At 46.6% G+C, this 27,361-nt stretch overlaps 1 protein-coding gene across 1 annotated transcript; it reads left to right on the top strand.

The window, feature by feature from the left end:
• The first annotated feature begins 421 nt into the window (after window positions 1-421).
• Window positions 422-26,598, top strand: LOC112131921 (uncharacterized protein C2orf27A-like). Its single transcript, XM_063715077.1, is given in 7 exon segments — window positions 422-4,439; window positions 7,833-8,030; window positions 8,708-8,784; window positions 10,563-10,677; window positions 25,854-25,937; window positions 25,940-26,103; window positions 26,105-26,598. Coding segments are annotated over 4 exon segments (696 nt in total). The 5' UTR covers window positions 422-4,439; window positions 7,833-8,030; window positions 8,708-8,784; the 3' UTR covers window positions 26,438-26,598.
• Window positions 26,599-27,361: the final 763 nt, after the last annotated feature.

The following is a 27,361-nucleotide window of genomic DNA, read 5'->3' as shown; positions in this document are numbered from 1 at the left end:
AAAGAACACTGTGACTACGTTTTCCTGTGACTGTCACAGAAGGAGCAAGGCAGAGAGTCAAAGAAGATTAATTCAGAGAACAACTATATGCTTCCAGAGGATTGTTATGACTTTATTTTTGCGCTTGAGTGAGAGGGACAGCCATTGAAAAGTTTTGAGTGTCCTGGCCTGATACCAATTTGAAAAGGATCACTCTGGTTACTATGGTAAATAGGGAGAAAAGATGGAAATAGGCAGACTAGTTAGGGGGCTGTTGCAGTTATTTAGTGAAAGAGCTCTGGAAAGTATTGAGACTTGATTAGATTTTTGATAAAGCATATCTAAAATATCTAAGACTCTAAAAGGTCAGCTTTTGGATATACTTTGGAGGTAGTGCCAGTAGGATTTTCTGTCACTGTGAACATGAGGTAAGGGAGCAAGAGAGGATTGAGAAGAGCAAGTAACCCCATGAATTTCAGCCTGAACAACTGAGCTGATGGAGTTGTCATTTACTGACATGGGAGGACTATGAAGAAATAAGTTTTGGCAAAGAAGATCAAATATTAGGTTGTGGACATAGGTTATGGGCATAGTTGTTTGAGATGCCCGATAAACATCTAAATGGAAAAATGAAGTAAGTCTGGAGTTTAGAGGTGACATCTAGGTTGGAGATAGAAATTTGGCATTGGCAGGATATGGACAGGATTTAAAGGTAAAGGACTGGATTTAGGTGCCAATGAAGTGAGTTCAGAGAAAAAGATAACTGAGAAATGAGTCCTTGGGAAAGCCAGCGTTTGTAGGTTGAGGAGATGCAGAGGAACCAGCAAAGGAGAAAGAAGAGAGCAAAGGAATAAGGAGAAAAAGCAGGAGAGTGTGGTGTTTTAACTTGACCTACTTGAAGTTAAATCTCCTTTCTTCATTGAGGAGACTGACTGTCAAATACACACAGGATAATAGATTAGAAAATCCCATAATTATACACAAAGAACAGCCTCAGAATAATAATACCAATAATGCCCAATTGTTAAATTACTGAAAATACAGTTAATTTGTTTTTTTATGTGTTCTCTTCATTCTCCCTCTTGCCATTTTTAAAATGATTGAGGCATGTTACAAGGTAAATTATGTTCCCCTACAGTTCATTAAAATTCTCACCCTCAGTAGCCTGAAATGTGACTGTTTTTGGAGACGGGTCTTTAAAGAGGTAATTAAGATTAAGTGAGGTCATTTTGGTTATTGGGTCCTAATCCAGTATAACTGTATCCTTATAAAGAGGAGGAAATTAGGACTCAGACACATGCAAAAGAAAGACCATGTGAAGACACAGGGAAGAAAATGTAGTTAGGCTGTCTTCAAACCAAGGAGAGAGCCTTCAGAAGAAAACCCTGCTTACACCCATATGTTAGACTTACAGCCTCCAGAACTATGAGAAAATAAACAACTTTTATTTAAGCCATCCAGACTCTGGTACTTTGTCATAGCAGACCCAGCAAGCTAATACAAGGTCTTATCTACATTGTGAGCACACACAGTTATTACATACCATTCTCTCTTAACTCTTATTTAATCATAGTCCTATAAGTACCTGTGTGTTTAAGGCTTATATTATTTCCTTATATTGATGTGTTTTAGCTGCATTTTAGCTCTTTCTGTAGTAGATTCCTCAGGAAGAGTTCAGGGAAACAGTATTTCTTGAGAAATGCATTTTGATACTTATTTGTAAGGTGCTTTATATTTTTTACTTGAAAGTCATTTTGCCTGGCTACAAAACCCTTGACTTTTCTTTCTCTCTTTGGATGTCTTAAATATGCTACTAATTTTTCCCTGGCATGAGGTATTAGTATTGAAAGTCTGTTGACAATGTAATATCTTCTCCATTACAAGACACTCAGTCTTATTAGATGTTCAAAGGACTTTTTTTTCTTTTTCCTTAAATCTAGTAATTTTGGTAGATATGTCTTGGTGTTGGTCATTCTGAGTTAATTTCTCAGGTATGTGGTGTGCACTTTCATATGTAGTTTGCATCTTTTCATATTTTAAGAAATTGTTCTTATACTATACTTTTAGAATTTCTTCTATTTCCTTGCTTTGGTTTTCTTCTCCAGAGACTTGACTATGCATGTTTATTTACTTTGCTTATCTTTAACATTTCTCTTAAATCACTTATTTTATTTCACTTTCTCTTAAATCTTTATCTCCTTCTTTATTTCTCTCTCATTTTTAAATTTAAAAGTAAAATAAAAATTACGGAAAAGCTACAAGCACTATGCCAGTCAGTTTTTTTCCTGAACTATGAGAGTAACTACTGACATGATGATCCATCATTCCTGAATGTCATGTTCCTACAAACAAGAACATTCTTTCACATAATTATTCTGTAACATAAAATCAAGAGATTAGCAATGATTTGTTACTACCATTTAATTCTCAGACTCCATTAAAATTTTGCTAATTTTTGTATATTTTATAGTAAAAAGATCCAATTTACTGCATTTACATTATAATGCATCAAACAGCTTCTCAGTCTTTCCTGCATTTTCCATATGGATGCCCTCTTCACCTGAGGCAGGTGTTGGCTTCTTTTCTGGTTACCTTCCATCATGGATGCCCTCTTAAACCTTCCTCAGTTCTAGCACAATACACTGAGCTAGGCTGTTGAGCTGATGCCTTCCCTATATCCTTCTGGAGCCCCAGGTTTCTTTACCTCCTGCTGGGAAGCCCTCTTATTCAGATGCTACCCTCTCTCTAGAACTATTGACACCCCATCCTGGCTTACTCCTTTAGGCAATGTGCTCCCTGCCCTGCTGGTGTTGTGCCTTCCCTTGCCTGGTTGCTTCCCTTTATGCATATTTTCTCATCATCTTCAGGCTACAACAAACTGAGCCAGGCAACCCCCTGTGAGGATGCCCTTCTCTGGCTGCCCAGACTCCAATATGTCAAGCCACACACCAAATGAATGATTTTCAACCCCCACTCTAGGTCCAGCTGCCTCCCATGGTTTGCCCTCTCCTCTCAGGCAGATGCCTTCTCACCCTTTTCAGGCTCTGACTCTCTACACAGAGAAGCCCTTAGTGTGCCTAACCTTCCTTACCTTGCACATACTCAGAAACTTTATGTCAAGGCACAACCCACTTGCCTCTTCCTTATTGTTTCAGGTAGACGCCTTATCACTATTTTGGAATTCTGACTTCATGAACTGGGCAGCTCTCCTACCTACCCTTCTTACCCTTCTTATGCTCTGACATCCTGCAACAAATTGCACTATGTTGTTGGCTGTAGGTTTTTTATAGATGCTTTTTTTTTGGTAGTTAGAAGTTCCATTCTATTCCTAGTTTGTTCAATGCTTCTTATAAAAAGTGTTAGATTCTGTCAAATAGGTTTTGTGTATCTGTTGAGATAATAATATTAATATGTTAATCAGTCTAGGTACAGGCTTGTTAGTAGTGTTGATCTTTTCAAAGAACTGGCTTTTGATTTTATTGTGTTTTCACAGTTGTTTTCTTATTCTCTATTTCATTAAGTTCTTCTATAATTCTTTTTATTTTTTTCTTTCTGCTTGTTTTATGTTTAGTTTGCTTTTTTGCTTCCAGGGTCATAAGGTGGGAGGTTTAGTTGTTGATTTGAAATCCTCTTTTTAAATAAAAACATTTACATGTATAAGTTTCTAAGTGCCTTAACTGCTTATATTTTGGTATTTGTGCCTTTATTCATCTCAAAATATTTTGTAATTTCCCTTTTGATTATTTCTTCTTTGACACATTGGTTATTTAGGAATGTGTTTATTTCCACATATTTGTGAATTCCTCAAATTCCTGTTTATTATTGGTTTCTAACATTCCAGTTTGGACAGATAATATACTTTGTATTATATCTGTCTTCATAAATTTATTGAGGTTTGTTTTATGACCTGAGTTTGGTCTATCCAGGAGAATGTTTTGTGTGTATGTATTTTTTGGAAACAGGGTCTCTCCTTCTGTCACCTAAGCTGGAGTGCAGTGGTGCAGTCCTAGCACACTGGAGCCTTAGACTCCTGGGCTCAAGTGATCCTCCTGCCTCAGCCTCCTGAGTAGCTGGGACTATAGGCACAAGCCACTGTGTCTGACTAATTTTTCAGTTTTTTATAGAGACAGGGTCTTGCTAGTTCAGGCTAGTTTTGAACTCCTGGCCTCAAGTGATCTTCCTACCTCAGCCTCCCAAAGTGTTGGGATTACAGGCATAAGCCACTTAGCCCAGCTATGTGTACTTTAGAAGAATGTGTATTCTGCTGCTTTGGGATGATGTGTTCTAGAGTTGACTGTTAGTTCTGTTTGGTTTTTGTTCAAATCTTCAGTTTCTTTCTTGATTTTATGAATGGAAAGTTGAGTATTGAGGTGCCCAACTATTATTGTTAACTTCTTTTCTCCATTTCTCCCTTCATTTCTCCAGATGTTTCTTCATGTATTTTGACACTCTGCTGTTAGGTGCGTATATGTTTACAATTGCTATATCCTCCTCATGATTGGCCCTTTTATCATTATCCAATGTCTTTTTAATATCTAGTAATATATCTTGTTTTAAAGTCTGTTTTGTCTGATATTAGCACAGCCATTCCAGCTTTCTTGTGATTTATTTTTTTCCCATTTACTTTAAATATGTTCTTATCTTTGAATATTCTATAAACAGTATGTTATTGAATCTTACTTTATTATCCAGTCTGACAATCTCTGCCTTTTGATTGGATTGGTTATTTCATTCATCTTTAATGTGATTATTGATAGGTTTCCATGTGTCATTTTACTTTTTGTTAGCTATGTGTCTCATGTTCTTTTTATTTCTTTATTTCTTCTTTACAGCTTTCTTTGGATTATGTGCTTATTTTCTTATATAGCATTTTCAATTTTTAAATAATTTTTTTCACTTAAAAAAAACATTTCCTTAGTGATTGCACTAAGGCTTACCATATACATCTTAACTCACTGGAATCAGCCTCAGATTTATACTAATTTTATCCTAGTGAGTTATATAAATGTCACTTCTATATAGCTCTATTTGTTTTCTGTTTTTTGTGACATTATTGTTATACATATAGTATCTGTATATGTTACAAACCCAACATGACATAATTATTACTTCATATAATTGTGTATTTTAAAGAAGCTGAGAGAAGAAAGGAGATACAGTATATGTTTGTAGATTTTATTATATTGATCTTCTGATTTATCATTTATGAATCCCTTCATTTGTTTCTGTGGATTCAGTTACCACTTGGAATCGTTTCCTTAGCTCAGTATAACTTTGCTTCCACCCACCTTCTTTGTTATGCTGAAGTGATCCGTATTGAAAAGCATGCATAATACTCTATTCATTTGAGTATAATTGGTACAAAATATATTCATACCTTCTTTTCTTCTTTTAAAATAATTATAACAGATTTATTGAAGTGTAATTTACATGCCATACAACTCATTAATGTTAAGTGTACAAGTCAATTATTTTTTATAAACTTACAAAGTTGTGCACACATCACTACAATTTAATTTTAGAACATTTCTATCACCCCAGATGGATCCTACCTGCCTATTTGCAGTCACTCCTCATTCTCATCCATGTCCTGTTCATACAGTTTTATATAACAATTCTTCCTCTGAAAATCCTTCTGAAAGAAATAATACAATAAATATTGATATTTATATAAAGGCTTATACTTTTATGTAAAATTTTTTCTTTTTAAATTTTTTTTAGAGTCAGGGTCTCACTGTGTCACCGAGGGTGGAGTGCAGTGGTATGATCATGGCTCATTGTGGCCTCAAAATCCTGGGCTCAGTGATCCTTCCACTTCACCTCCTGAAAAGCTGGGACTACAGGCATGTGACACCACACTCGGCTAATTTTTAATTTTTTGGTAGAGATGGGGTCTTTCTCTGTGTTGCCCAGGTTGATCTCAAACTCCTGGCCTCAAGTGATCCTCCCACCTTGGCCTCTCAAAGTGCTAAGATTACAGGTGTGAGCCATTGCCCATGTCTGCCTTTATATATAAATTTAAAGACATAGAAATAACCTAATACTACAAATAAGGGAAGATAAGAAAATTATCTTTATTTAATGGATTCTATGTTTATATTTAAATTACATTATACACTTTTTTTAACCCAAAAGTGTTAGATTTAATTACATAAACTTGTTTTCCTCCTACAAACCAAAATAGGGTATGGTATGTGTCATGGACTCAGAAAAACTAAGACCAATGTATTTCCAAATAAGAATAGGTTTTATTAGACATCTTACATTTCCACAAAAGTATTTCAAATCTTTTAAGATAATATATTAAAACTTGTTAATTCCAGTGTAAGCAATATGAACAAAATGAAAGCAAGAGTTTTGTTCTAGACAATGGGATGTACAAATGTTTCAGCAGTGGTAAAATGCAGACACGGAAAGCTGATTTAGTGTTTAACAACATATCTTGTGTGTTTTAATTCAGTCATTGTTTTTTTGAATGCAGATATGCTTTCTTAAGCATTCTAGTGATAACACTACCCTCCTCATTCAAAAAAAAGTATTATCAATGAAATACTTCAGACTACAGCCTACACGAATTTTTAATTATTCATGTTGCTCTTGTCTTGACACATGCCTAATAATTAATAGTTTGCATCCAGTTTTGTATTAGACTCTACACACTAGTCCAGAAGTAAAAACTGACATGATTGGTCTTCACAGTGTTAAAATGTTTGAATTAAATTTTAAAATATAGAGCTTTTAGATAAAAATTCGGATTTCATGTTTCTCTTGAAAAATATGGAAGAATTAGCAACATTGAACAATTGACTTGAGCTGAGGAGTAGGGGCCACTTTTAGAAAGGACATTCTCTAGTTTGAGGAAGTCCCCATCTGGCCAAATTCACTTACATGCGTATCTGTGTGCCTCCTGTGAGAACTTGAGTTTGGGACATTTGATTTAACCTTATTATAACATTGAGTGAGAAAATTGGAGCCACATCAGCTAAATGACTTCCTAAGCTTGAAAAAGATAATTAGTGGCAGAGTCAGGATTTTAAGATGATTTCACTAGCGATACATTGAATATGGACTATAAATCAGAAGACTTAGAATTACATGCTGGCCCCTTCCCTTCTACATCTTAATTTCTTAACATTAAGCTTTCATAGTTGTAAGTTGAAAGTAATAGTAATATTGATATGTGATTATTGCAAAGGTTAAATATCATTTATCATTATTAGACTCCTATCTGCAGAGCAATTTTAACCACGTCTAACAATACCTTTCTTGTTATCGATGGCATATGTTTAGTTGTCTTTCATAAAAAGTAATAACATGTTTTAACAAACTTCTCTTCTGAGTTTAGCATGTATATTGTGATATTATTGTCGAGTAGCATTGGTATTTCATAGGTTGATTTGCTTTTGAGTAAAGATATGAATATTTTTGCATATTAACTTTTTATAGCCTCAAATGATAGTCATTTTTATAAGTAATTCATGTGTCAGGCACTGTTTATTTACATAAATACTTTTTAAAGTGTTAACAAGAAAAATTAAACTTATGCTATGATATAGTCAAGTAAAATCCTATTATATATAATATCAGGTTTGATATTTTTTCTAATGAAATGATTTTGCCAGTAATCAAAAACTTTAAATTAGAAAATGAAGATCTGAGCATCTTTATTGGCATAATAAAACTTAACTCTCATTAAATTGAAGTGACAATAACAAAGTAACACCACTGAATAGTCCCTGACACATGAAAGGTACACAAGTACTTTCTTATTGCAAATGTTTCTCTGCTTTAAAACTTTTGTGTTTTAATTGTTGCTTTTAAAAAGAGTGTTTACCTTAGTTTTATTTTTTCAGAGTACCTTCAAGTTTAAATCTGAGAGTGATATTCATTTGGCAGAACATCATAAACAGGTTTTATACGATGGGAAACTTTCAAGTAGCATTGTCTTTACATATAATGCTAAGGCCACTGATGCTCAACTCTGCCTGGAATCATCACCAAAAGAGGATGCATCAATTTTTGTGCATTCCCAACATGCTCTAATGCTTCAGGTGGGTGAATCGTGGCTTTGTTTTCATGTTGTTGTCAGAATTTAACAGTATCTTTATTTTATATATCAAACATTGCTCATCTATAAATCTGTGACTTTTTGTTTCTTTTTGGCTTTTGCAGATCTTTTAAGTGAAACTTTAAAGAATGTCTATCTTTTCTGTAGCAATATGCTTTACCCTGGCCTTGTCTCCTTAGTAGGAAATCTGTCATATCTATTATCTTACATATTATACAGCCTTTCAAATTAAATCAATTAACTGAATAAGTTAGTTGTTAGATATAAAAATATACTTTGCTTTAAGATTGTATTACTAATATTCTGTAACATTAAAATTACTTGTCTTTAAATCCATCAATAGTATTTCTGATTTTAAAATAATATTTGATTTTAACTTCATATTTTTAGTGTAAAAATGTCTCAACCTAAGATTTGAAATTTAAAAGTGATTAGCAAAGGTACTCATTTTTTTGTCTTATATGTGTATAAAAATTATAATTGAAGCCTTAAAAAATGTCCAACTATGTTATTTAATTCCCTTATAAAGGTATTTGGACCAAGGAAATAGTGATGAAAATCATTCTATAGAAGTTTAATAAACATTTTTGGTTTTAGACATAGGATGTGAAAGGGATAGTAACACATTCAATTCATAGTGCAATTCATTCAATTGGACAGATTCAAGTGCTTTTTCCACTGTTTCCCCAATTGGATAGTTGGCAGCTCAATGACAGTCAAGTGGAAACAACTGTCTGGTAAGTTTTCTTTACATGTGCAATTGCTGGTATTTTATACACACTTAGACTATGCATGATGTACTCATGCTGTGTAAATGTATTACAGTATTTGGGTTCTGCCCTTAAAGTGCTAATAAATTTTTTAGAACTAATGCAGATAGATATTTATACAATAAATAAAGAAAACCCTGACACTTAGGTTGTTATATCATAAAGGAATGCCGTTTGTGACAATAAATAGAAAATTCTTAACAAAGATAGCATAGTGATTATAATATGTAGTTGAGGGAAAATATGAATCCTGACCTTACATTTGCATATACTCATGGTTCAAATTGTCCATGAAACTCTGTCAGGTTGAAGAAAATTACTAGGGTAAAATTATTCAGAAGAATAATATTTATTAGCAATTACATAATTTATATCTTAAAGAGTGGTATTATTTTATGATGCTTTTGTCGTGGCATAAGTCTAGCATAATATTAATTGACATCAACCCTTATTTATATATAGTTTATGTTTGAGGACTCAAATCTAACTAGTGGCAAATCCAAGTTTATGTAAAAATTAAATCTCTTCTAATGAGTGTAATTTCATGTGCACTTTTATAGTTTCTCTTTTATTTAAAAAAACCTTATGTGCCAGACTCTAATTTACTGTTATATCTTAGAATTATATATACAAGAATTTAAAAATAAATTCTAGTAGCTATTTTGACTATACCCATTGCCATGCTTGGGGATTTTAATGGGCAAGTTATATAGATAAGCATTAATTTTTATTCCAAAAGTAACATAGTAGTGCTTCATCAGTATATATACATATACATGAGCTCCTTCATGGGTTATCTAATTTTGAATTGATGGTGAATCTAGTGAATGAAGGTATGGGAAAAATTTAAGGTACAATGAAGTGTAATACATGCTTTTCCTCATAAGTATTATCTAAATTAGCTATTAATGAAATTCAATTTTAGTATTTCTAATAATATTATTTCTGTTTTGGGAACATCTTTATGTAAAGTATAAATCTAAATATAGATAAGAGATTCATACATTTATAACATTACCTCCCGTCTATGGGTCTTGCTGCCTTTTATATCAATATAGTGTAAAGGTTGGAGTTTTGAAAGTAAAAAACTTTGAAGTGAAAAGGAATCCTGAGGTTATGTCCTGCTGTGATACTATTTTGTTTGTGAGATCTTAAATAATCTAATTGGAAGGTAGCTCAGCTTAGTGGAAAAATCAAACTTAAAATTTCTGTCCTTTATTTAAATTCAAAATGTTTTGCTATTTATCATCTCAGTGAACTAAGACACATTATGATCAGTAATTTAAAATCTAGTCAGTACTATGAAAAGAAGTGGGAGATGAAGTAGCCACTAGAAAAATCCACGTATAATTTAAATATTTCTTATGAAATATGAAATACATATAATCAAATCTTATTAGAAAAATCCATGTATAAATATTTCTTATGAAATAATATGAAATACATATATTATCAAATCTTACTGCTAAAACCATATGTAATAGGTTATCTGGTTCATTAATACAAGATGCATGGTTACTTTTTACTGACCTTCCTCAAAACTCATTTAATATGTATATCATATCTTGGTATTTAAATTGTATTTATTTCATCATGGAGATAAAAGTGTGAGGAGTCAGCATACTTATTTTCATTTTGATTTTAGTTCTTTTATATCATTCATCCTAATATTCCCTGTATTAACTAATTCCAACTTTTTCAGTGATGCCTATTATGTCTTTAGTTTCTTTCTTTCTTTATTTAAGATGGACTCTTACTCTGTCGTCCAGGCTGGAGTGCAGTGCTGTGATCTCTTGACTCACCGCAACCTCGGTTTCCCAGACTCAAGCAATTCTCCTGACTCAGCCTCCCAAGTAGCTGGTGAGGCACCTGGGGCAGAGAAAAAAAAAAAAAAACGCGCGTGCACAGAAGTGGGGCCTGGGTCCCCCACAGACGAAAGTGCCTTCCCATCAGCCCCTTGGCTGGGCCCAGTGGACCCTGGCGTCCCTGTTTCCACCCCAGGGTGCGCCTCAGGCCCCTAGGGGTACCTCAAGGCGGACAAACGGCCCATGAAGGGAAGGTGAGTTTTGAGGGAGGATAGGTGAGGCACCTGTGGCAGAAAAAAAAAAAAAAAAAGCGCCACGGAGAAGGGGGGCCTGGGTCCCCCACGGACGAAAATGCCTTCCCATCAGCCCTTGCGCTGGGCCCCGTGGACCCTGGCAACACTGGTTCGAGCACAGGGTGTGCCTCCGGCCTGATAGGGGTACCCCAAGGAGGGCAGAAAGCCCATGAGGGGAAGGTGAGGCACCTGGGGCAGAGAAAAAAAAAAGCGCGCCGTGGAGAAGCGGGGCCTGGGTCCCCCACGGAAGAAATTGCCTTCGCATCATGCCCTGCGCTTGGCCCTGTGGACCCTGGCGTCCCTGGTTTGAGACCAGGGTGAGCCTTGGGCCGCAAGGGGGACCCCAAAGCGGGCAGAAGGCCCATGAGGGGAAGGTGAGGCACCTGGGGCAGAGAAAAAAAAAAAAAGCGCCGCTAAGCGGTGTCTGGGTCATCCAGGGACGAAAGTGTCTTCCCATCAGCCCTTGCGCTGGGCCCCAGGGACCCTGGCATCCCTGGTTCGCGCCCAGGGTGCGCCTCGGGCCACCAGGGGTACCCCAACTCGGACAGAAGGCCCATGAGGGGAAGTTGAAGTTTGTGGGAGGAGAGGTGAGACACCAGCGGCAGGAAAAAAAAAAAAAAAAAAAAACAGGACCGCGCCTCAGAGAAGCGGGGCCTGGGTCCCCCACGGATGAAAGTGCCTTCCCATCAGGCCCTACGCTGGGCCCGGTGGAACCTGGCGACCCTGGTTCGAGCCCAGGGTGCGCCTCGGGACCGCTTGGGGTACCACAAAGCGAACAAAAGGTCCATGAGGGGAAGGTGAGGCACCTGAGGCAGAAAGAAAAAAAAACGCGCTGCCGAGAAGCGGTGCCTGGGTCCCCCACGGATGAAAGTGTCATCCCATCAGCCCCTTCGCTGGGCCCTGGGGACCCTGGCGTCCTTGGTTTGACCCCAGGGTATACCTCGGGCCACTAGGGGTACCCCAAGGTGGGCAGAAAGCCCCTAAGGGAAAGGTGCGGCACCTGGGGCAGAGAAAAAAAAAATACTTCGCCGCCGAGAAGCGCGGCCTGGGTCCCCCACGGACGAAAGTGTCTTCCCATCAGTCCCTGCACTGGGACCTGGGGACCCTGGTGTCCCTGGTTCGAGCTCAGGGTGCGCCTCAGCTGCTAAGTGCACCCCAAGGGTGGCTTTGGGGGCACAAAGCCCATGAGGGGAAGGTGAGTTTTGAGGGAGGAGAGGTGAGGCACCTGTCACAGAAAAAGAAAAAAAAAAAACCCGCGCCACGGAGAAGCGGGGCCTGGGTCCCCCACGGACGAAAGCGCCTTCCCATCAGCCCCTGCACTGGACCCTGTGGACCCTGGTGACACTGGTTCGAGCCCCGGGTGCGCCTTGGGTCTGCTAGGAGTACCCAACGGCGGGCGGAAAACCCATGAGGGGAAGGTGAGTTTTGAGGGAGGAGAGGTGAGGCACCTGTCACAGAAAAAGAAAAAAAAAAAACCCGCGCCACGGAGAAGCGGGGCCTGGGTCCCCCACGAACGAAAGCGCCTTCCCATCAGCCCCTGCACTGGACCCTGTGGACCCTGGTGACACTGGTTCGAGCCCCGGGTGCGCCTTGGGTCTGCTAGGAGTACCCAACGGCGGGCGGAAAACCCATGAGGGGAAGGTGAGTTTTGAGGGAGGAGAGGTGAAGCACTTGTCACAGAAAAAGAAAAAAAAACGAGCCACAGAGAAGTGGGGCCTGGGTCCCCCACGGACGAAAGTGCCTTCCCATCAGCCCCTGCACTGGGCCCCATGGACCCTGGCGACCCTGATTCGAGCCCCAGGTGCGCCTCGGGCCCGCTAGGGGTACCCAGAAGCCGGCAGAAGGCCCACCAGGGGAAGGTGAGGCACCTGGGGCAGAGGAAAAAAAACCGCGCTGCAGAAAAGCGGGACCTGGGTCCTCCACGGACGAAGGTGCCTTCCCATCAGCCCCTGCGCTGGGCCCCGGGGAACCTGGGGTCCCTGGTTTGAGCCCAGGGAGAGCCTCGGGCCGCTAGGGGTACCCTAACGCCGGTGGAAAGCCCGTGAGAGGAAGGTGAGCTGTGAGGGAGGAGAGGTGAGGCACTTGTGGCAGAAAAAAAAACAAAAAACCAAAAACCGTGCCACGGAGAAGCGGGGCCTGGGTCTCCCACGGAAAAAAGTGCCTTCCCATCAGCCCCTGCGCTGCGCCCCGTGGACCTAGGCGACCCTGGTTCTAGGCCTGGGTGCGCCTCGGGCCCGCTAGGTGTACCCCAAAGCGGGCAGAAGGCCCATGAGGGGAAGGTGAGGTTTGAGGGATGAGAGGTGAGGCACCTGCGGCAGGAAAAAAAAAACAAAAAACAAAAACCGTGCCGAGGAGAAGCGGGGCCTGGGTCCCCCACGGACTAAAGTGCCTTCTCATCAGCCCCTGCACTGGGCCCCCTGGACCCTGGCGACCCTGGTTCAAGGGCCAGAAGGGACTCCGGCACGCTAGGGGTACCCTGAGGAAGCCAGAAATCCCATGAGGGGAAGGTGAGGTTTGAGGGAGGAGAGGTGAGTCACCTGTGGCAGAAAAAAAAAATATATCAGCGCCTCGGAGAAGCCGGGCCTGGGTCCCCACCGACGAAAGTGCCTTCCCATCAGCTCCTGCGCTAGCCCCGAGAACCTGGCGACCCTAGTTCGAGACCCGGGAGCGCCTCGGGCCTGCTCGTGGTACCCCAAAGCAGGCAGAAGGCCAATGAGGGGAAGGTGAGGCACCTGGGGCGGAGAAAAAAAAAACGCACCTTTGAGAAGCGGGGCCTGGGTACCCACGGACGAAGGTACCTTCCCATCAGCCCCTGCGCTGGGCCCCGGCGACCCTAGTGTCCATGGTTCGAGTCCAGGGAGCGCCTTGGGCTGCTAGGGATACCCCAAGTCGGGCAGAAAGCCCATGATGGGAAGTTGACGTTTGAGGGAGGAGAGGTGAGGCACCTGTGGCAGAAAAAAAAAAAAACAACAAAAAAACAAGCCGCGCCTAGGAGAAGCTGGGCCTGTGTACCCCACGGAGGAAAATGCCTTCCCATCAGCCCCTGCGCTGGGCCCTGTGGACCCTGGAGACCCTGGTTCGAGCCCCGGGAACGCCTCGGGCCCACTAGGGGTACCCCAAGGCGGGCAGAAATCCCATGAGGGACAGTTGAGGTTTGAGGAAGGAGAGGTGAGGCACCTGTGGCAGAAAAAAAAAAAAAACAAAACAAAACACCGCACCACGGAGAAGCGGAGCCTGAGTCCCCAACAGACGAAAGTGTCTTCCCATTAGCCCTTGCGCTGGTCCCAGGGGACCCTGGCGTTCCTGGTTCGAGACCAGGGTGCGCTTCAGGCCGCTAGGGGTACCCGAAAGCGGGCAGAAGGCCCATGAGGGGAAGGTGACGCACCTGGGGCAGAGAAAAAAAAAACAACCGCGCCGCAGATAAGCGGGGCTTGGGTCCCCCACAGAAGAAACTGTCTTCCCGTCAGCGCTTGCGCTGCCTCCCGGGGACCCTGGTATCCCTGGCTCGAGCCCAGGGTGCGCCTCGGCCTGCTAGGGGTACCCCAAGGCAGACAGAAGGCCCATGAGGGAAAGGTGAGACACCTGGGGCAGAGAAAAAAATAAAAAACTGCGCCGCCCAGAAGTGGCGCCTGGGACCCCACGGACGAACGTCCCTACCCATCAGCCCTTCACTGGGCGCCGGAGACCCTAGCGTCCCTGGCTCGAATCCAGGGTGCGCCTCTGGCCTGCTAGGGGTAACCCAAAGCGGGCAAAGGCCCATGAGGGGAAGGTGAGTCACCTGGGGCAGAGAAAAAAAAAACAAAAAAAAACGCGCTGCGGAGAAGCGGGGCCTGGGTCCCCCTCGGGTGAAAGTGTCTTCCCATCAACCCTTGCGCTGTGCCCTGGGGACCCTGGCGATCCTTATTCGAGCCCAACGTGTGCCTGAGGCCGTTAGGGGTACGCCAAAGTGGGCAGAAGGCCCATGAGGGGAAGGTGACCCACCTGGGGCAGAGGAAAAAAAAAAAAAACGTGCCTCGGAGAAGCGGGGCCTGGGTCCCCCACGGAAGAAAGTGTCTCCCCATCAGCCCTTGCGCTGCGCCCTGGGGACCCTGGCATCCCTGGTTCGAGCCCAGGGTGCGCCTCGGGCCGCTAGGGGTACCCCAAGGTGGACAGAACGCCCATGAGGGGAAGGTGAGGCACCTGGGGCAGAGAAAAAAAAAACAACTGCGCCGCCGAGAAGCGGGGACTGGGTTCCCCACGGACGAAAGTGTATTCCCATGAACCCTTGCGCTGAGCCCCAGGGACCCTGGCATCCCTGGTTCGAGTCCAGTGTGCGCCTAGGGTGGCTAGGGGTACCCCAAGTTGGACAGAAGGCCCATGAGGGGAAGTGAGGTTTCAGGGAGTAGAGGTGAGGTACCATCTGTAAACTGTTTATGCATGTGAGCCCTGATGTCCACCAGGGGCTGGATGTCCCCCTGGGGCTAGATGTTCGCCTGGAGCCTGGTGTCTACCTGGGGCCCGATATCCAGGAGAGGCTTAGTTATCCACCTATGGCCATCTGGAGCCAGATGCCCACCTGAGGTTTGGTGTACACCTAAGGCCTGATATCTACCTGGGGCTTGGATGTTCATGTGGGGCCTGATGTCCACCTAAGACTATGTGTTCACCTGGACCCTGGGTGACCATCTGGGTTATGATGTTCAGCTGGGGCCCAGAGTTCAGCTGGGGACTGGGTCAACCTTCTGCCTGATGCACACCTGGGGACTAGGTACCCACCGGGGCTCCCATGTTCACTGGAGCCTGATGTCTACCTGGGGTCTTGTATTTACCTAGGACCAATTCATCCACCTGGGGTCTGAGTGCCCTCATGGAGCCTGGAGTTTTCCTGGGGCCTGGGGTCTGCCTTAGGCTTAAGTGTACATCTGTAGCCTGATGTCCACCTTGGGATGGATGTCCACCTGGGGATAGATATTCAGTAGGGGCCTGAGTGTCCACCTGGTTTGTGATGTCTACCTGGGGCCTGGTTTTCATCTGAGGTTTGATATCCACCTGGGGCCTGGATAATTACCTGGAACCTGATGTACAGCTGGTGCCTGAAGTTCATCTATGCCTGGTGTCCCCCTGGGTCCAGGTAGTCAACACGAGGCCTGAAGACCTTCTAGAGTTCAGTGTTCACCTGGGGCCTGAAGTCCACCTAGGGCTTGGGTATCCAAATAGGGCCTGGTGTCAGCTTGAGATTTGTGTATTTACCTAGGGCCTGGTTGTCCACTTGGGGCTTGATTTTTTACTTGTTTTTTGTGTTAATCTGGGGTCTAGTGTCCACCTGGGGCCTAGGTATCCACCTAGGGACTAATGTCTAGCTGGAGACTAATGACTACCTATGGCCTGGTAATCACCTAAGGCTTTGTTTCACTTAGGTACTTGGTGCCAGACTGTTGCCTGCTGTTCACCTGGGCTATGGTGTCCACCTAGGGCATATTGTCCACCTGGGGTCTGGATGTCAGCCTAGGGCTTGTTGTATACCTGTATCTTAGATATCCAGATAGGAGAATGTTTTCTGCTTAGGTGCAGCAGTCCATCTGGTGCTTGAGTGTCAACCTAAGGCCTGATGTCTATGTTGGACCTAGGGTTCACCTGAGGCCTGATATCCACCTGGGGCCTCAATGTCCAAATGGGGCCTGATGCCCATCTGGGCCCTGGGTGTCCACCTGCAGCATGGATGTCCACTGGTACTTTATGTCCACCAGGGGCCTAATGTCCACCTAAGACCTGGTGTTCACCTGGGGTCTGATGTTCAGCTGAAGACCGGGTGTCCACCTGGAGCCAAGGAATCCACCCAGGGACTGGTGTTGATCTGGGGCCTGATGACCACCTGGGGACAAGGTATACACCAGGCTTGATGTCCACCTGTCACCAGATGTCCACCTTAGTCCTGATGTCCATCTTGATCCTGGGTGTCCACATTAGGCCTGATGTCCAGCTGGGGCCTAGGTACCCACTGGGGGCTTCCTGTTAACTTGGGGACTGGTGTCATTCTGGGGCCTAATGACCACCTGGGTTGTATTATTCACCTAGGGCCTGGTGTCCACCTGGGGCTTGAGTGTAACCCTGGACCTGGCATCCACATAAGACTTGGGTATCAAACTGGCCCCATGGTGTCCAGTTAAGACATCATGTAAACCTGGCGCCTCAGTGTCCACATGGGGCCAAATGACTACTGGGGGCCTGAATGTCAACCTAGGCTCTGAGGTTTACTAGGGGCCTAGGTATCCACCTGGGGCCTAATGTCCACCTGAGCCTGGGTGTCAACCTGGGGCCTGATGTAAACCTCTAGTTCAGTGTCCACCTTGGGCTTGATGTCAACCTGGAGCCTGATGTCCACCTGAGTACTGATGTTCACCTTTGACCTGATGTCCACCTGTGGACTGTTTACCACACATGGCCTGATGTTCACCTGGGGATGAATGTCCAACTGTGACCTGTTGTGCACCTGGAACCTAGGCATCCACCTGCGGCCTGATGTTCAGCTGGGCTGGGACCCGGAGTTCACCTGAGGCACGATGTCCACCTGAAGCTTGATGTTCATCTGGGGGCTGGGTGTCCACTTGGGGCCCAATATCCACCTGGAGACTAGGTACCCACCTGGGATCTGGTGTTCACTCAAGATTGGTGTTCAGCTGTGGCCTAATGACCACCTGGGTCATGGTGTCTACCTTGGACTGGGTGTTCACCTGGAGCCAGTGTTCACTGGGGGCCTAGTGTGCACCTGAGACTGGGGGATGCACCTGAGGTCTGGTGTCTACCTGGTGCCTAGGTATCCACTTGGGGCCTAATGTTCATCTGGAATCTGATATCCACCTGGGGCCTTGTAATTACCTGAGGTCTGGGCATCCACCTAGGGCTTGAGTATCCTCCTGGGGCCTTGAGTTTTACTGGGGACTCGTGTCTGCCTTGGACCTGGCTGTACATCTGTTGCCTAATGTACACCTTGACAGTGATGTCAACCTGGGGACGGATGTCCTCTTGGGGTCTGAGTGTGCACCTGGTGCCTGATGTCTGCCTGGGGACTTGTGTTCACCTGAGACCTGATATCCACCTGGGGCCTGGGCATCCACAAGGGGCTGATGTTCAGCTGGAGACTGGATATTCACCTGGGGCTTAGGGATCCATCCAGAAACTGATGTCAAACTGGGGCCTGATGTCTACTTGGGGACTAGGTATCCATATGAGGCTTGATGTTCATCCGCGGCCAGACGTCCATCTGATGCTTGATGTCCACCTTAGTCCTGGGTGTCTACTGGAGACCACATGTCCAACTAGAGCTTAGGAACCTACTGGGAGCCTCGTGTAAACCTGGGGACTGGTATGCAGCTGGGTCCTAATGATCCCCTGGGTCATATTATTCACCTAGAGCCTGGTGTCCACTTAGGGCTTGAGTGTCAACCTTAGGTCTTGTGTTCATCTTTGACCTGGTGTCCACCTGGGATTTGGGTATCAACCTGAGGACTTGGTGTCCAATTGAGGTGTCATGACCACCTGGGGACTAAATGTCAATCTGGGGCCTGATGTAAACCTCTAGTTCAGTATACACCTGGGCCTGGTGTTCACTTGGGGCCTGCTGTCTACCTGGGCCTTGCTGTCAACCTGGGGCCTGATGTAAACCTCTAGTTCAGTATCCACCTGGGGCCAGATGTCTTCCTAGAGACTTATATTCACTTTTGACCTGATGTCCACCTGAGGACTTGCTATCCATCCATGGTCTGATATTCACCTGGGGACAGATGTTCAACTGTGGCCAGAAGTGCACCTGGGGTCTGGGCTTCCACCTAGAGCCTGATGTTTAGCTGGGGCTAGAGTTTACATGGAGAATGATGTCCACCTGAAGTTTGATGTTTACCTGGGGCCTGATACCTTCCTGGTGCCCAAGTGTTCTCATGTGCCTAAAGTCCACTAGTTGGCCTGGTGTTCATCTGAGAGCTTGGTGTCAACCAGTGGCTTTATACACCTGGATTCTAGTGTCCTCCTGGGGCCTTATACCTACCAGGAGTCTGGTGTACCCCAGGGGTCTAGTATCCACCTGGAGTCTGGGTGTCCACCTGGAGCCTAATGTTGAGCTTAGACTGAGTGTCAGCCTGAGGCCTGATGTCTACTTAGGGCATAGGTATTCACCTGGGGCTTGTTGTTTACCTGGGGACTAATGTCAACCTTGAGCCTAGGTATCCACCTGGGGAATAGTGTCCAGCTGCAGCCAGATGTCTACCTATGGCCTGAAGCATGGTTGTTATCCTAAGGCCTTGTATTAGTCCATTTTCACACTATTATAAAAAGCTACCTGATATTGGGCAACTTATGAGGAAAAGAGGTTTAACTGACCCACAGTTCTTCAGGCTTAATAGGGAGCATGACTGGGTGGGCTTGGGACACTTACAATCATGATGTAAAGCCAAGAGGAAGCAAGCCCTTTTTACCATGGGGGAGGAGGAGGGAGAGAGAAGGGGGATGTGCTACACACTTTCAAATAACCAGATCTCATAAGAACTCTATCACGAGAACAGCAAATGAATCTGCCCCCATGATTCAATCACCTCTCACCAGGCCCCTTCTTCAACCCATGTGGATTACAATTCAACATGAGATTTGGGTGGAGATATAGAGCCAATATCAGGCCTGATGCCCACCTGGAGTCGTGTCTACCTGAGGCCTAGTGTAGACATGAGGCCTGGGCATCCACCTAGGACCTCATGTTAAGATAGGGGCTGGAGTTCTTTTGGTGTCTAGTGTATACCTGGGGCCCAGATGTATAACTAGAGCCTGATGTTTCAGATGGAAACCTGGGCCCCAGGTGCTCATCAGATCCTAGGTGAAAACTCAGGCTTCAGGTGCACATCAGACTCCAAGTGGAGTCTGGGGCCAAGTAGGCCCCAGGTTGACACCAAGATTTCAGGTAGACTCTGGATCACAAAAAAACACCCCGCCCTAGGTGGACAGCTGAACCTGAGTAGACATCAGGTCTCAGATCGACATTTGGCCCCAGGTAGATTCCTAGGCCCAAGGTGAATACTCAGTCTCCAGCCCTAGGGGAATTCAGTCTTAGGTGACTAAGGACTGGTGTTCCTCTGGGGCCTCATGTCTACCTGGGCCCTGGGAGTGCACATGGAGCCAGATGTCTATAAAGGGCCTGGGTGTCCACTAGGGCCTGAGGTTCACCAGGAGCATAGACATCAACCTAGGACCTCGTGTCCACCTAAAACCTGGTGTTCACCTGGAGCCTGGGTGACAACCTGGGATCTGATGTTCACCTGAGGCCCAGAGTTCAGCTGGTGCCTATGTCAGCCTGGCACCTGATGCACATGAGAGGACCGGGTGCACACCTGAGGACTGGTGTTCATGGGGAACTGGTGTTCAGCTGTGGATTGATGACCAACTGGGTCCTGGTGTCTTCCTGGCACCTGATATCCACCTGGGACTGCATGCTTACCTAGGGCCTGGTGTTCCCCTGGGGCCTGGTGTGCCCCTGAGACCTGGGGTCCACCTGGGCCTAGTATCCACTTGGGGCCTCATATCCATCTGGAACATCATGTCCACTTGGGGCCTTGTAGTTACCTAGGGACTGGGTGTTCTTCTGGTGCTTGAGTGTCCTCCTGGGGCCCGGGGTTCTCCTGGGGCCTGGGTGTACATCTCTGGCCTGATGTCCATCTTGGGATGGATGTCCACCTGGGGACAGACGTTCACTTGTGGCCTGAATGTCCATCTTGTGTCTAATGTCTACCTGGGGCCTGGTGTTTGCCTGAGGCCTTGTATACACCTGGGGCCTGGGCATCCATTTGAGGCCTGATGTCTACCTAAGACCAGGTGTTTAACTGGGGCACAGACTTCTTCCTGGAGCCCGATGTTCATCTGGAGCCTGAAGTTCACCTCGGCCTATTGTCTACCTGAGGCCTATGTGTCAACGTAGGGCCTGATGACAACCCTGAGTTCAGTGTTCACGTGGGGCCTGACATCTGCCTGGAGTCTGGGTGTCCACATAGGGCCTGATGTCGGCTTGGGACCAAAGTATTTACCTAGGGCCTGGGTGTCTACTTAGAGCCTGACTTCTACATGGTTCATTGATGTCAACCTGGGGCCTGATGTCCACTTAGGGCCTAGGTAAGCTCCTTATGACTAAAGTCCACATGGAGGCTGAAACCATCTCAGACCTTGTGTTAACCTAGGGCTTAGTGTCCATCTGAGGCCTGCCTGGGACCTGGTGACCCCCTGGGGTCAAGGTATCCACCCTGGGCCTGATGACCAATTGGGGCCTAAGGATCTACCTAGAGACTGGTGTCAACCTGGAACCTGATGTCCACTTGGGGTCTGGTGTACACCTTGGGCCTGATGCCCACCTGGGCATGGGTGTACACTTTGGGCCTAGTGTGCACCTGAAGCCTGGATGTCAACCCGGGTCTTGATGCACACCTTTAGTCAAGTGTTTAACTCGGACCTGATGAAATACTGGAGCCTGATTTACACCTGTGTACTGGGTCTCCACATGGGGCCTGATGTCCACCTGCAGCCAGATATCCACCTGGCACCAGATGTCTACGAAGAATCTGGGTGTCCACCTTGAAAATGATGTATTCCAAGAGACTAGGCATGTACATTGGGCCTGGGGTCCACCTGGGTCCTGATGTCTACCTGAGGCTGGTATTGAACTGGTGCCTGTGTGTTCACTTGGAGCCTGATGTTCATTTGGAACCTGGTGTTCACCTAGGACATGGGTATCCACCTGGATCCTGATTTTCAGGTGGGGAGTGGATACAGACCTGGGACCTGACGGCCACCTATGGTATAAGTAACCCAACCACCTGGGGCCTGGTGTTCACCTGCAGCCTGATATCCACCTGGTACCTATGTGTCAATCTAGTGCCTGGTGTCCACTTGAGGACTAGGTAGACATCTGGGGCTTGGTGTTCACCAGGGGCCTGGTGTTCATCTTGCACCCAGTGTCCACCTGGACCCTGTGTATCAACCTGTGGCCTAGGTGGCCACTTGGAGCTTTATGTGCACCTGGGGCCTGAGAGTTTCCTAGGATCTGATGACCACTGAGGCCCAGGTATCCACCTGGGACATCAGGCTCCAATTGTACACCTAGGCTCCATGTGGACACCAGGCCAGGAGAACTCCAGCCCTTATCTGAACATCAGGTCCTAGATGGATGCCCAGGCCCCATGTGTACATCAGGCCCCAGGTATACACTGGACTGCAGGTGGACACCACCACTCAATTGGATACACACACTCAAGGTGGACACCAGGCTCCACATGAATTCCTACACTCCAGGTGAACATCAGGTCCCAAGTGGATACCTGGACTCCAGATGGATACCAGTCTCTAAATTAATACCAGGCCTCAGATGGTCCTTAGGAGCCATGTGGACGTTAGTCATCAGGAAGTTACCTAGGCCCAAAGTGGACATCAGGCCCCATGTTGACACAAGATCTAGTTGGAAGTCAGGCCCCAGGTGGACACCCAGGCCCTAGGTAAATACTTAGGTTCCAAGTTGACAGCAGGCCCTATGTAAACACTCAGAACTCAGGTGGACATCAGGCCTCAGGTAGACATCTGAGTTCATCTGGGACCTCCTGTTACAGGCCCCATGTAAACACCAGGCCTTAGGTAGATACCAAATCTCTAGGTGGACATCAGAGCTCAGATTGACACAAAGACTCCAGTAGACATAATGTACCAATGAATATCCAGGACCCCGGTAAATACCCAGGCCCCAGATTGATACCAGAGTCTATGTGGACAGACAGGCCCCGGGTAGAAAACAGGCCCAAGGTGGACACTGGACTGGACATCAGGTCCTAGGTTGACAACTATGCTTCAAGTTGACCAGGCCCCAAGTGAATATCTGGCCCCAGCTGGACACTAGTCCTCTGGTGAATACCTAGTCTCAAGGTTGACATCAGGCCCCATGTGAACACTAGACCCCAGATAAACACTTATGCCCTAAGTGGACATCAGGCCTCAGGTGGTTACCCAGTCCCAAGGTTAACATCAGGACCCCAATGGGCACCAGTTATGAAGTGGATTCCTAGCCCTAGGTGGATACCAGACCCCAGGTGGATACCAGGATCCTGGTAGACATCAGGTCCCAAGAGGACACTAGAACCCAGGAGTACATTAGGCCACGGGTTAACACGAAGGCCCCAGATGAATACCAGGCCAACTTGTGGACATCAGGCCTGAGAAGGGTCCTTGGGCTCCAGGTGGATATCAGGCCCCAGGTGAACATCCAGCACTCAGATGAACATTAAGCTTCAGGTAGACATCATGCCTCCGGTGAACTCCAGGCCCCAGCTGAGCATCAGGCCCTGGGTGGATGCCCAGGTTCCGGATGCACATCTGGCCACAGTTGGACATTCAACCCCAGGTGACCATCAGGCCGTGGGTGAATACACTGTTTCCAGGTAAACATCAGATCGAAGGTAAACATCAGTCCCCCAGTGGACATCAGGCCCAAGGTGGACACTGAACTAGAGGTTTACATCAGGCCACATGTTGACACCTAGTCCCAGATGGACATCAGACCCCAGGTGGATACCTAGGCCTTCAGTGAATTTCAGACACCAGGTTGACATTCAGGCCCCCAGTGGTCATCTGGCCTCATGAGAACACTCAGACCCCAGGTGCAAATGATGTCTCAACTGGACACCAAACCCCTAGTTTGATACCCAAGGCCCAGGTGGACACCGGGTCCAAGGCTGACACTCAAGCCCTAAGTGAATACCAAGCTCTAGGTGAATAATTCAACCCAGGTTGTCATTAGGACCCAGATGGATACCAGTCCCCAGGTTAACACAAGGCCCCCAGTGGACACCTAGGCACCAGCTGGACATCAGGCCCTATGTAAACACCCGGGTCTCAGGTGAACACCATGCCCCAGGTAGACATCAGGCCCTAGGTGGACTCAGGGCCACAGGTGGACATCTAGCCCCTGGGCAACATCCAGCCCCAGGCGGACATAACCATTTCTATGGATAAACCATTCCCAGGTGGATATCAGGCCTCAAGAGGATGGCAGTCACCAGGTAGACATCAGGCCTCAGTAGACACCAAGGTCCCAGATGTACAGCAGGCCCCAACCGAACCCCAGACTCGTGTGGACATCAGGCCACAGGTAGACACCAAGACTTACATAGATACCTAACTTCAGGTAGACATCAGACCCAAGGTGGACACCCAGTCCCCAGATGGACAATCAGGCCCCAGGCACACATCAGGCCTTAAGTGGACACCCAGGCCCCAGGTTGATATCCAGCTCCCAGGGGATCACCAAGCCCCAGGTAGACACCAGGCCGTAGGTGAGCAACAGGATGCAGTAGGCCATCAGGCCACAGCTGGATACGAGTCCCCGGTGAACACAAGGCCCCAGTGGGACATAGATCTAAGGCAGACATCAGGCCCCAGGTGGACATACAGGCCTGAGGTGGAATTCACCCTGAGGGGGACATTTGGCCCCAGGTATGCATCAGGCCTCAGGTGAATAACCAGTCCCCAGGTGGACATTAGCCCGCAAATCAACCACAGTCCCCAGGGTGATAACTGGTCCCCAGGTAGCTACCCAATCTGCAGGGTAATATTAGGCCCCTGTAGGATCCCAGGCCCCAAGTGGATTCCTAGGCCCCTGATGAACATCACGTGCAGGTGTCCAAACAGGCCCTGGGTGGACATAACTGTATACAGGTAAGGAGTTGGCCTGTGGGGAAGGTGAGCAGTCAGCAGCCCACTGGGGTCCTGAGTAGGTCTTCTGGAAGGAGGAGGCCGAGGGGATGGAACCTTAAAGAAGTGACCTCACTTCCTTGGCAACAGACCCTAAGAGAACTTAGAAATCTGGTAACCAGGCCAGGCACAGTGGCTCACACCTGTAATGCCAGCACTTTGGGAGGCTGAGGCAGGAGGATCATGAAATCAGGAGATCGAGACCAGCCTGACCAATATGGTAAAACCACATGTCTACTAAAAATACAAAAAACAAACAAGGCAGGAGATCGAGACCATCCTGGCTAACAAAGTGAAACCCCGTCTCTACTAAAAATACAAAAATTAGCCGGGCGTAGTGGTGGGCACCTGTAGTCCCAGCTACTCGGGAGGCTGACGCAGGAGAATGGCATGAACCCGGGACACGGAGCTTGCAGTGAGCCAAGGTCGCGCCATTGCACTCCATCCAGCCTGGGCAAGAGAGCGAGACTCTGTCTTAAAAACAACAACAACAACAACAACAAAAACCATCACAAAAAAACTAGTCAGGTGTGGTGGTACATGTCTCATGCCTGTAATCCCAGCTACTCAGGAGACTGAGGCAGGAGAATTGATTGAACCCAGTAGGCAGATGTTGCAGTGAGCCGAGATCATGCCACTGCACTCCAGTCTGGCCAACAGAATGAGACTATGTCTCAAAAAAAATGAATTCCGATAACCAGGCACCCACATCCTAGAGTTAGCCCCATAGCCAGCTCACTTGGCGGGAGATGCTCAAGAGAGCCAGATGTTCTTGTGCTGCATCCCCACATCTCAAGGCTCCTGCTTCAGGAATGGCAAGAGTGAGAGCCTTTCTTTTCCGATGATGCCCTTGTAGGCTCATCCCTCACCCCAGATGCCTCTGGCCATTTGGCAGAAGGCCCCCCAGGTACCACAGCACAGGAGTCACCAGGTAGACACCAGGCCCCAGATGGAGCTACCAGGCCAGGCCTCACCAGTGATCCCACCAGGGCCACATCTGCACATTGTCCTTGTCCAGCTGGAGCCTCTGGAGCTCATTGAGACACAGGCACATGGTGAGGTCACCTGCAGTCTGGAAGTCTTTCCAGGGACAATGTTTTCAGGCTGAAATTCCTTTAAATTCAGTGAGGTTGTTTTCATGTTTGGAAATTCCAGTGGAAAGTGAGTGATATTGGTGACCTCTCTCCTTTTTCAGCTCCTGCTTCAGGTGCAGAAATACAGCTATTTCCAGTGCCAGCTGTTGAGCCAGTGCCAGCACCAGGGGCAGAGCCCCCTCCAGGACAGCGCTGGAGCTAGAGGAATCTCCAGGGCCCTCCTGCCACTGCCCTGGGACTGCCCAGGACAAGCCCAGTGAGAAGCTGCCTGACTTCATGGCACCTCCTGTAGAGCCACCGGCCTCAGCCCTGGAGCTGAAAGTGTGGCTGGAGCTAGAGGTGGCAGAGAGGGGGTGACCAGCACAGCTCCAGCCAGCAGCTCCCACACTGCTCCCAGTCCTGGGCACAGTGGAAGATATGGAGGCAGAGACCAGGGTGTGCAACCTGGGCTCCTCTGCCTCACTGGAGAGGGACTTCTCTCACTGAGCAGAGCAGCAGTCCTGCTGCTGAAGGGCCTGCTGCTACTGCTGCTGGGGGTGTTTGCCTGCCTGCAGGAGGTGCTGGAGAGCAAGAAAAGGAGCCTGTGAGCAGGGGTTCCAGCAGGTCCTCCTGCTCCCAGAGGCGACCTCCTCCTCCAGGCATGGAGGTTTGCCCTCAGCTGGGCATCTGGGCAATTTGCCTCTAATGTGCTGCCCAGGATGGCCTCTTCTTGACAGGCAGACAGGGGTTGAGGGGGCCAGGGGGCATCTCCAAAGGAAGGTTTTAAACTCAGCAGCTGCACCCTAGAATCTCCATGCCTGCACCTGCCCAAGGATTTATTCATAGCTTAACTAAGAATTTCAAATTTCTACCGTAACACTGAAATAAAGTTTGATTTTTTGAAACTTCCATGACTTCTTTCACTCCCTAATATTGTAGATAGTGTTTTTGAGGTGGCATTGAAAACCTCTGATAGTTGTGTGTTTTGTTGTGGTTCTTTGTGTGATTAAATTACCATCTGATGAAGTGATATTGAAAACCCTTCAGGTATGGCTTTTAGAAGACTTTGACCTATTTTTGCTTGTGTTGACTCTCCCTCCAGCTTTGTGGAAAGAGGGATCATGTAGGTTCATTTGTCAGGCAGATCAGTCACCTTTTGCCATCAAAGTTTTAGCATCCATTTCCAAAATTTGGTGTAGAAGTTGATATTTTGGTGTTTTTAGCTAATCTGGGGTCAAAACAGAATGCCATAGATGAGGAAGCTTATGAACAAATTTGTTTCTCTCAGTTCTGGAGATGGCAAAATTCAAGGTCAAGTGGTTAGCAGATTCCATGTCTGGTGTGGGCTTGCTTTGTGGTTCATAGACAGCCATGTTTCTACCATGTCCTCACATGACAAAAGGGATGAGGGAGCTCTCCATGTTGCCTTCAACAGGGGCTACTAATCCCACTCATGTGGTCCCTGCCTTCATGATCTAATCATTGCCCAATGCCCTACCTCCAAATATCATCACACAGGGAATTAGATTTCAACACTTGAATTTGAGGGGGACAATAACATTTGGTCTATAGCGTCAGGTTAGTCAGAGCCTTATGCATTCAGAGGAAATCCAAAATCTTCTATACATAT

This window comes from Pongo abelii, chromosome 14 (genome assembly GCF_028885655.2).
Source record: "Pongo abelii isolate AG06213 chromosome 14, NHGRI_mPonAbe1-v2.0_pri, whole genome shotgun sequence".
NCBI lineage: Eukaryota > Metazoa > Chordata > Mammalia > Primates > Hominidae > Pongo > Pongo abelii.
This window is presented reverse-complemented; position numbering and strand designations above follow the sequence as displayed.